This window comes from Lemur catta, chromosome 21, assembly GCF_020740605.2.
Source record: "Lemur catta isolate mLemCat1 chromosome 21, mLemCat1.pri, whole genome shotgun sequence".
NCBI classification, from domain to species: domain Eukaryota; kingdom Metazoa; phylum Chordata; class Mammalia; order Primates; family Lemuridae; genus Lemur; species Lemur catta.
Genome location: NC_059148.1, coordinates 31,566,075 through 31,576,215, shown reverse-complemented (window position 1 = coordinate 31,576,215; position 10,141 = coordinate 31,566,075). Strand labels below are relative to the sequence as shown.

Here is a 10,141-nt window from a genome sequence, read left to right as displayed (position 1 = left end):
CCGGGGCTTGCTGGAGGGCGACCGCCGCGTGACAACCTTCTCACCGCGGACCTGCCACTCTGGGGATCTGCCCTGCAGACTGTGGCATGTGGCAAAGACGGCGCTCGCACCAGGCTGGGGGAGGGGCCCTGCAGAGCTGTCTGCGCCCTCTGCTCCTGGGGGCCCAGGGACAGAGTTGACAGTGGCAGGGGGCAGTCTGCGCCCACGGCTCGGGCAGTGGCTGCTGTCAGCAGGGGGCCCCGACGGGCTGTGCCCGCAGCTCACGTGGCCAAGGCAAACCCACAGGCCAGAAAGGAAAGAAGAAACTGTCCCACAGTTCTAGCTAGAAAAGGTGTTTTCCTCCCATTTTATTTGATAATACATTTTCACAGAAACATGATATTATTTACAAATATACAGGTAAGAGACTGCTGGTCAAAAATCTTAAACTGAAAATGTCATCAAAAATTAATTTACAAAAGCCACCGACTGTCCGCGGGAGTCCCGGGGCGGAAGCTCCGGCCGGCGCTCTGCCATCTCCGACCTCGGTGCGCGGGGTCTCAGGAGGCACTGGTTTGCAGGTTTTTGGAGGCTGCGAGCATTGCCCTGACTTTGGCCATGAGATCCTGTGCGAGGCAGGCACGGAGGACACCCGTGAGCTTCCTGCTAGGACCCGGGGCCCCAGAACCCGCGTGGCGACACCCTGGCAAGGCCGTGTTTGCGACAGCAACGGAAGGCGGCGGCTGCGAACTCGCCCAGGGCAGAGCTCACTGCAGGCTCCCCCGCCCGGCCGCACACGCGTCCCCGTGTCCCCACATGGCGCCTCAGTGGAGGGCGCTGGCCCAGCGTCCAGGCCGCTGCGGCAGACCCACCCCCAGCCCCAGGGCGGACCCTGGTAGGGGCCACGGCCCGCTGTGTCAGAGTCCCCGCTGTGTCGGAGTCAGTGAAACGAGGGACAGGGAACTGGGCAGCGGGGGAGAGGCACGATGGGAAGGGGGAGGGACAGGCCCGCTTACCTGAGTTATTTTGCTCTGCACGGAGGAGACGATCGCCGAGGAGATCTGAGCGTCTTTTTCCTGAGAAACGCCCCTGGTGCGAGAGAGCGAGAGCGAGGCTGACTCGGTGAGCTCCACCCCCACCCCCAGAGCCAAGACAGACCAGTTCCATCGGCTTCCCGCATCTTTACAATAAAAGTAAACATTGCGAACACACACTTGAAATACTTTATGAAATGCAACCTAATTCAAAATGTACCTTTACATAAACATTGCATGAAACACAAGGAAAAACAGGGGACGGAAGGAAGATGTCTCAGGAAGATGGAGCCGTTCCCAGAACCTGCCCACCTCTGCGAGCTTCGCAGGCGGCCGCGCTTCCCGCCACTGACATTTTAACGCTAGAGACGCCACCGTGGACCCCAATCCATCCCCCACACGCTGCGGTCTCTGCCCCCCACGTGGGACAGTCCCCTTCACTCCTGAGTCTGGACAACACCGGCTACTCTCACCACGAGGGCAACAGGCTTATGGCCGGAAGGGCATGGGAGGACGGGGTGCAGGGTGCGGGAGGATGGGGTGCAGGGCACGGGAGGACAGGGCATAGGGTGTGGGAGGACAGGGCGCGGGAGGACGGGGTGCAGGGCGCGGGGAGGACGGAGTGCAGGCCGTGGGAGGACGGGGCGCAGGCCGCGGGAGGACGGGGCGCAGGAGGATGGGGCGCAGGCCGCGGGAGGACGGGGCGCAGGCCGTGGGAGGACAGGGTGCAGGGCACGGGAGGACGGGGCGCAGGGCGCGGGAGGATGGGGCGCAGGGTGCAGGAGGATGGGGTGCAGGGTGTGGGAGGATGGGGCACAGGGCGCGGGAGGACGGGGTGCAGGGCATGGGAGGATGGGGTGCAGGAGGACGGGGCGCAGGTGCCTGATTTTGGTCTCGGCAAATGGGACCTGGAGGGGAAGAGCCTCCTGACAACCAAGGGCTGCGGCAACCAAAGCCACCAAGGTCTGGGACGCAGCCTGGCTCAGCACGTGACAGCCTGGACTCCGATACAACTGGGAGGCTGGTTTGGCCTCAGCCCTTGTGGCTTGGTGACGTGTTGACAGGAGTCACTGCAGAGCCCCAGTGCCTGGACCTCCCAGTCCCTCACGACCATAGTGCAGGGGCTGCGGCTGGGCCACTCTCCTGCCACCCCACCCAGGGGGAACGAACGAGTGAGCCTCCTGTCCTTGCAGGCTGCTGCGCAGGGTCCCCGTGCAGTCCCTGGGTCCAAGGAACCCCCGCCCCCACCCTCATGCTCACATCAAGGTCGGGACGCCAAGTTCAGGCCTCGTGGGGACCTTCCCTGCTGGAGGGAGCAGCCGGGTGCAGCCGAGTGCAGGGGGACGGGAGGCCCCCAGCCGCCCCTCCCCCTGCCCGCCAGGAGTGGCCGGGCTCACCTGGAACGCTCCTGGCTGGAGCCCCGGCTCTCCACGGGAGAGATGCTGGCCGAGTGGGCCGCGGGGGCCGCAGGCCGGGGTGCTGCCTGCTTGCTCGGGGACACCGACTGGGACCTGGCCTTGGACTTGGTCCGAGACCGGGACCGCCTCTTCTTCTTCTTCTCATGGGGACTTCTGGAAGGAAAGCGTCTGTGAGCGAAGCAGACGGCTGGTTAAAGGCACAGAACGCAGGAGAGGAGCCGGGGTCTGAACCAGCCTCTGCAGAGGTGTTTTCAGGGACCATGAGCGACTGAACCTTTCCCTTCTATGCACGTTAACTCCTTTCAAAGCTGAACATGTTCTATAACTCACAACGGATGGATTTAGCAAAACAATCCATGGGTTTAACAAAAGCCACCTGAAGTGAAAAGCAGACAGGCATGGTCTCTGTAGGAGGACGCTCTGTCCGTTTCTGGGCCTTCGGTAAGATGCCTGTGGCATTTACAATATAATCAGCATTTTATGTGCATTTAAAATACCTAAGATAAGCAACCAAGAGCAGTTTATATTGCTTTTTCCTTCACGCTGACTCAATGAGAACTTCCGAAAGGACGTGGGAAACTATAAAGTCCAGTGTCACACACGCCAAAGTTCTGTGTGCCTATTATTTCCAGAGGCTGGTCCCTGTCGCCCGGGCTGGAGTGCAGTGGGGCGACCACAGCTCACTGCAGCCCGACTGCTGGGCTCCTGCATCCTCCCGCCTCAGCCTCCCGAGCAGCACACGCCTCCGTGCCCGGCTTCCCACGTCCCCTGCCGGCCCTCGGTCTGGCTGGTGCGGCTGGGCAGGCCTGCGGGGCCCGGCAAAGGCCCTCCAGGCAGCCGGGCTCCGTGAACCCCGTGAGCACAGGGCACCGCGCGGTGGCCCCACACAGCAGCGCTTCCAACGCTGCCCCACAGGCCAGCCACCCCCTGCACCTGCCGCAGCCCCCCCTTCCCTCCTGCAGGACACAGCGACTCCTTGGCTCCACTTCCCCACCTGCGCCCCGACCACCCCCAGCACAGCAACAAAAAGGGGGTCCTTGGTGAAAGCCCTGTGCCCTGCCGACAGAGCCCCACCCCCGCAGTCCTGCGTTCTGGCCAGGCTCCAGGGCAGTCCCTCAGTCCCTCCGAGTGGAACCGCTGGGGCAGGAGCATGAGCCGCAGCACGGCTGGCGCTGCCCACTGCCTCCCTGGTTCTGCACCCTCGCGACCAAAGGGTGTCCCAGCTGCTCAGCCTGCCAAGCTCTGCACCTCTCCCGGGTCCCCTGTTTGCACGGCCCCCACGTGTCTGGGCTCCCACAGGAGTCGGCCCGGCAAGACCCTGCCCCCCCCCCCCCCCCCCCCGTCCTCCAGGGAGACACCCCAGGGCCTGTCCTCCTGCCACATATTCCAAACCCCGCCCTTATTAGGGCTGTGTGACTGCATGGATTTTCGTGCCTTCCCTGTGGCCTGAAATGCTGCTGCCGATGACCAGGGCTGTGCTGTCTGAAGGGGCGACCCCCTGAGCGGCCCACGCCCACCGCCAGCGCCCGGCTCCAGAGGTGCTTAAGAACCCAGGGGCACCGAAAGCCCACCCCAGAGCACTGGGGCCCTGTCACCCTCTGTAAGGTCAGCCTGAGAGGCTGGGGAGAGCTCAGCATTTCCGTCTGGGTCCCGTGGTGCTGTTCTGGGTGAAAGCGACTGTGCTGGTGCCAACGAGACAATCTGGTGCCCAGTGCCACAGGCCGGGGCTTTCCAGCTCCGCTTTGTTAGCAACAAGGAGGAACTTGCCGAGGCAGGGACAGTTTAGCTACATAAACCCAGCGTCTTCTGGAAGCCCAGCAAGGAGGAAAAGTGGTCACAAATGGAGACACTGCTCTTGGCGTCAGACACACAGATGCAGAAACTGTGTACAAGAGGGCAATTTCCTAAACTGCAAAGGCTGTGTGCCATGTTTATGTCTATAAACACACGCTAGGTCATCAAAGGAAGCCGCATGTAAGTAAATATTTAGTAGCACGTGACATCTGTCCAAAATGACGGCCAAAACTTTCTGAGCATTTGCTGGAGGAATTAAGTAATTCATTTTTCCCAAAGCCGAGGTGCAGTTTACACGATGCGAAAGAGTCTTCAGGGCAGCTGGCTGAATCCGGCAAATGCTCACCTGGGGAGACCCAGACCCCACCCCTGTCAGGAGCACACGAGGTCCCCAAAGTCCCTAATGCCGCGGCCGGTCAGCCCAAGTGAGCCCCGCTCTGGTTTCCAGTGTGACTCTGAGCCCCGCACACGCACATGCACGCACACACACGCACACACGCGCACACACGCGCACACGCACACACACACACACGCACACACACACACACACACACAGGCACTGCGGGAGCCTCGCCGGGCGGCCAGCGCCCCCTGCCCGCTTCTCCGTGCTGACAGGCAGCACCCCACGGCAGCCGTCTCCAGCCCGTGTTTACTCTTTCTCCTGTCAACTGACACTTGGGGCCGGGCACGGTGGCGGTGCCTGTGGGCCCAGCTGTTGGGGAGGCTGAGGCGGGAGGACCCCTCGAGCCCAGCAGGGTGAGGCTCAGCGAGCCGTGACCTGCAGTGACGGCACCCCTGCGCTCCAGCCGGGCAGCAGAGACAGAAGCCCATATCTTAAAAAAAAAAAGACACCTGGGTTGTTTCTAAGTTGTCTTTGTGGCTAAATGTTTCCTTTGTAAGAGTGAACAGCAGGGCTAGGACGGCTGGGGCCTGGAGTAGTGTCTATTTAACTCATCACACCCCTGTCCACACCTGGCACCCCTCGCTGGCGGGGTTCTGCCACCCAGGTCCCTGCCCCCGGTGCCGTCTCTGTTTCCGGCGTCTGGTCAGTGTCTAGTGTCTCACTGGGTTTTACTCTACACGTCCCTGATTGATGACTCATGACGTCAAACATCTTCCGTGTGCTTATCGGCTATTTAAATACATTCTTCTGTGAAGTCTCTTCAAGTCCTCTGTCCCCTTTTTAATTGGCTCATTTGTCTTTTTGGTATCAACACCAGCTTCTGTCAGACAAACATACTCCAAAGGCTGCGGCCTGCCTGCTCGTTTCTCTTTTAGAGACAAGGCCCTGCCACGTTGGGCAGGCTGGAGCCCAGCGGCACAATCACAGGTCATGCAGCCTTGAATGCCTGGCTCAAGCGATCCTCCCGCCTCAGCCTCCTGAATAGCTGGGACGACAGGTGTGCACCAGCACACCTGGCTAACTTTTAAAAAAAATTTTTGTAGAGACGGGGTCTCACTATGTTGGCCAGGCTGGAGAGCAGTGGCTAGTCACAGGCACGATCACAGCTCACTGCAGCCTTGAACTCCCGGACTGACTTGATCTTCCTGCCTCACCCTCCTGAGCAGCTGGAAAATAAAGGCACACACGACTGTGCCTGTTTCAAAAACTGTCCTGTAAACTAAAAAAATTTTCAAAATTAAGAAGTCAGTAAAAGAAGCATGCAGTGATCAGTCTGTAGAAATAACCGTTTGCATCTGGGTAGTGGGCATTCCGCCCCTGGTCTGGGGGATGTAACAGGGTTACAGTGATGACGTCACACGCCACTGCACTGAGCCTCGCTCCTGCGCGGAGACGGGAGGACGGGGGGGTGTGTCTGACCATGTGGTGACATAATTCGGTGGCTGACGAAACACACCCCGGGTTTACCTCGACTGAGAGTCTCCTGAACAACCCCAGTTTACAACTCTGCAGTCAGGCTGCAGGATTAACTCCAGCTACTTGGCCGGGGCAGCTCGGCACTGCAGCAAACTCCAGCCTTAGCTCTGTGTCACTCACACAGCCCCAGTGACAATGTCAGAAGATCGCACGAGTTCTCAGGTCTGAGCCTGGCGGTCGGCCGCGGGGCACCGCTCATTCCTCCCGCAATCACCTCCCAAGATCTCTCCTTTAATGCAAAGGTTAATTTGAGGGCAAAGCAAGAACTCTTCTGTTGAGAGAGATCTTTCCTATAAGGAATTAATTTTAGACCATGCCCTCTGCATATATACCAAAGGTGACGATGAATTCCAGACGTTAAGTTACTTGCTTAAGGAATGAATTCCAACATGGACTTTGATTTTTATACTGTGTTGGAGCCGTTGTGAAGGCTCAGGGTGAGGTTACTAAGGCCCAGAACGAGTCTGCATGGAAATCTGCTCTCAGCCGTCAGCTCTGCGGCTCCTTTGCCGACTTTTCTGCTTTAAGAAAAAGATCCCATCGGATCAATCCAGGGGACTGTCACAGGATGCGGCGGGCGGCGACGACACTGCCTAGCAGAGATGTCTCGAGGGCCACTCCCCCCGCCCAGCCGCGCTGCAGAGGGGCTGGTTCCTGTGGCTGCCCCGGCACTGCCCCCATCCCGTAGCTCCCTACACACGTGGACCCCAAAGCTTCAGGGCCCCCTTCCCGCCACGGCGCCCGGAGCGCACCCCTCGGCCTACCTGGAGCGGGTGCGTTTCCGGCTGGCCCCGGGGCTGCTGCCCACACGGTAGGCGGTGGGGACGTTTCTTTCTTCCCTCCGTCTCTCGGGGGAGTGGGCTCTCCTCCGAGGGGACCTGGAGCGGGACCTGGACAGAAGGGACGTGGTGCTTCAGCTCTGCAGTCCGGCTGCAGGCGCTGCGCAGACCCTGGGGCTCCCGAGGCTCCGCCCGGCCCCACGGCTCTCCCGACACGACGGACTCGTCTCAGACGCGGAGAAGTCTCTGCCCACGCCACACACCGGGCACACGCACGCCAGACTTCCACCCGACGCACAAACATACTCGGGGCTGGAGTACGGGCTGCCGCTTCAGGTGCTGGTGGCCACCAACTGTCCTCGAGTCCGGGTCTGACTGCGCAATGTGTGGCCGGCTCAGGCCGCCATCTCCCTCCCTCCTCCTGCCTCTGCCCATTTCTCTCCCTGCACATTCCGGCTCACTGACATTTCTGCCAACGTGAGGTAAGAAGAGGCCGCGAAATCCCAGCGAGTCAATTCAACCTGTGTGAATACTGGCGGTAAGAAGAAACTATACGGCAATGAAGTAGAGGACTATCTGGAAATTTCTCCTGTTCACACTCATCTCTGGCCTCCTAGCTGACTGACCAAGAACAGGCCGCATGCACTGGCATGAAGCCCGCCGTGCGGTTCTGACTGTGCCTCTCTCATGACAGGTTAGGCTAAATGATTTCAGGTTATGAGATTTCGTGGATGCAAAACCATCCATTAATATTTATTCTTCCTTTTCATGCTCCTGAAAAGCCTTGCGCTACACACGGTCCACACAGGGCAGCAAAGGATCCTGAACACCCTCACCCACTCGGGGTCAAGGCCCTTAACGTGGGCCCCGTGGCCATGGGCTCAGGACATTTGAGTTCTTTGCTCATCTGGTAAAGTTACTATTTTGGGAAGACCTGCAATGAGCAGAAATCTGGAAAAAAACCTCACTGTTTCTTTCCGTTCTGTTTCCATGACAACCCACTCAAAAACAATATAAAGAAGAGCGGTTTGATTTTACCATTTAAAAAAGTTCTATGTTGCATCATTGCATCATTTTAATTAGAATAAAACCCCACACCAACACCGGCTGTCACTCCGTGGACCATGCTCCACCCTCTGGTGTCCCGGAGGCCCTGAGCCCGCAGAGCCGCCACGCCGGGCCACGCCTGCTCCAGGGGCAGCTCTGGCACCACTTAGCCTTTTAACTTATAAAAAAAAGGTTCTGATTTTTTCCCAGACCTTTCCTAAGATTTATACAACAGATTACAACGGCGAGGTCAGTTAGACACCTTGACATTTTACCAGGTTTTCCCTCAAAAGCGCTCCGGGAGTCACATCTGTTGGTGACTGAGGCCGCCTGATAAGCCCCTTGCTCTGCTCCTGCTGTCACTGCCGAGCTGCTCTGACAAGGCTCCGTGCTCAGTGTCCCTGGGGAGGCTGCGGCTCTGTGACACGGAGGCACACACTTCACATTCAGAGTAAAAGGTGCCGGGCTGGGCGCTATGAGATCCCTGAAAAAAGCTCTGCTTGATCAGCGCTACAGCGCCTATGGAATGCTTACACGTAGAGTTCTACAATAAACTCGATAATCAGGAGAAATAAACCAGTTTTTAATGCCTGCAAACTCGTAACTTAGAAATATAGTACCATCTTGTAGTGGCTGTTAGTACTAGGTTTCTTTAAACTGAAGTGGCCGTTCCCAGCAGATTTTACGTTCTCTGGGGAAAAAGCCCACCTCAGAATGAGGGGCTTTTTGAATGGTAAATACCATTCAATAATTCTTTAAGTTTTACTTTAATTAAAGAATTTTGATACCTTTTATTCTGTTAATTAGGCTTTTATTCTGTTAATTAGGCTTTTCATATTGACATACACAGGACAAGAAACGAGAATTCCATTTTATAAGTAAATCATCTGTATACTGTGGCCAGAGGCCTTCTTAAAGATGAAACTTTAAGCATAATGTAAGTCAGTTTTCCCAGAACAATCATTACTATTTGCTTTCAAATAAAGGCATGAGACTTTTTCAATGATAAAATTCCAGAAATGTTTTTGGCACTACAACGATCACATTTATAACTGTCAGAGCTTCTCTGCACCAGTATTCACCGTCCCACCTAATCCGCCCCTCTCTCTGCCCGGCTACGCTCGGCTCCTGCGAAACCCAACAGACTGACCAGCAGCCGGCGCTGGGGTCTGGATCGCACTGGGCTGGGGCAACCAGGAGGCTCCTCATTTTCCTCACGTTCAAACCGTGGATCAAATTTCGCCTACAAACCTTCATGGCTCCCTGAGCCTGGTAACCCGCCCGCTGTTCTCCTTCCTACGCTGAGAGGCGCACACGCCCTGTGGCACTGTCTGGGCCCGGCTGATTCCCTCCGGCGTGGGCGCCTTACGGGAGGGACTCGCAGGTGGAATAATGACTCTCACTGGTTTGCTGTGCAGTTGGTCACGGGGACGAGAACTGTGAGGAACCACAAACTTCAAACTGAAGTATCATCCGAATTCTGCCTGCTTGAGTTCCTTCTGAATGCTAAAATAAAACTCTTTAAAAAGTCCTGTTAGTCTGCCCCTCCTCCACCACCCAAAGTACTCAAGGAGCTAATTCCTATAAAGAAACACATCTTTATCATACAGATCCTCTGTACCGGAAGATATTTTAAAATGATGAAATTTAAGGATTCCTAGCTCTATCCAGAGCACCCCAAAGGGCGGACTAGCTCTGCAGTGAGCACCAGAGGAGATCTCACCCCAAAAGTCTAAAAACAAACTTAGTTTCAGGTTTAGTCTAAAAATACTTAAACCATTAAAATTAAATTTTGATTTTAGGCCATAAATAAACTGCGTGAGTACTTGTTCATTCCATTAAGATAGAGAAAAATACAAATGAAAATAGAGAACACCACAATAGAAAAAAAGTCTTACACTTCAATCAGCGCTAAGATACTGCATGCAACCTTGTCACAACCAGTACGGTTCTGAGAAGCAACGTACTAGTTTTCCAAAGCTAAAGATTTTTCTATGACTAATTTGCCTCTGGAGACCCAGACAGACACTAAATAAAAATTCACTGTGATGTAAAAGGCCTTTCTAATCTTAACTCTCTATAGCTTACACAAAACGTTGATAGTTTAATAAATGAAAGGAAATACAGTACATTCCAGGCACCATCCTACCACGATTAGGAATGGCCACAACTGCGGTACTCTGCTCTGGGCGAGCAGCAATCACTGAAAAT

At 56.3% G+C, this 10,141-nt stretch overlaps 1 protein-coding gene across 7 annotated transcripts in view; it reads right to left on the bottom strand.

The window, feature by feature from the left end:
- Nucleotides 1–319: 319 nt before the first annotated feature.
- LOC123625773 (splicing factor SWAP) overlaps nt 320–10,141 on the bottom strand; it is a 58,649-nt gene continuing 48,827 nt past the window's right edge. For 3 of the 7 annotated variants that reach the window (XM_045534330.1, XM_045534326.1, XM_045534331.1), the window contains 4 exons: nt 6,869–6,994; nt 2,411–2,599; nt 996–1,068; nt 320–605 (listed from right to left, as the gene is read on the bottom strand). In XM_045534330.1, coding sequence (XP_045390286.1) covers nt 540–605; nt 996–1,068; nt 2,411–2,599; nt 6,869–6,994 — 454 coding nt within the window. In that variant the 3' untranslated portion in view covers nt 320–539. Of the gene's footprint in view, nt 606–995; nt 1,069–2,410; nt 2,600–6,868; nt 6,995–8,192; nt 8,349–10,141 lie in introns of all 7 variants that reach the window. The other 4 variants (XM_045534327.1, XM_045534333.1, XM_045534332.1 and 1 more) reach the window with 3 other exon arrangements.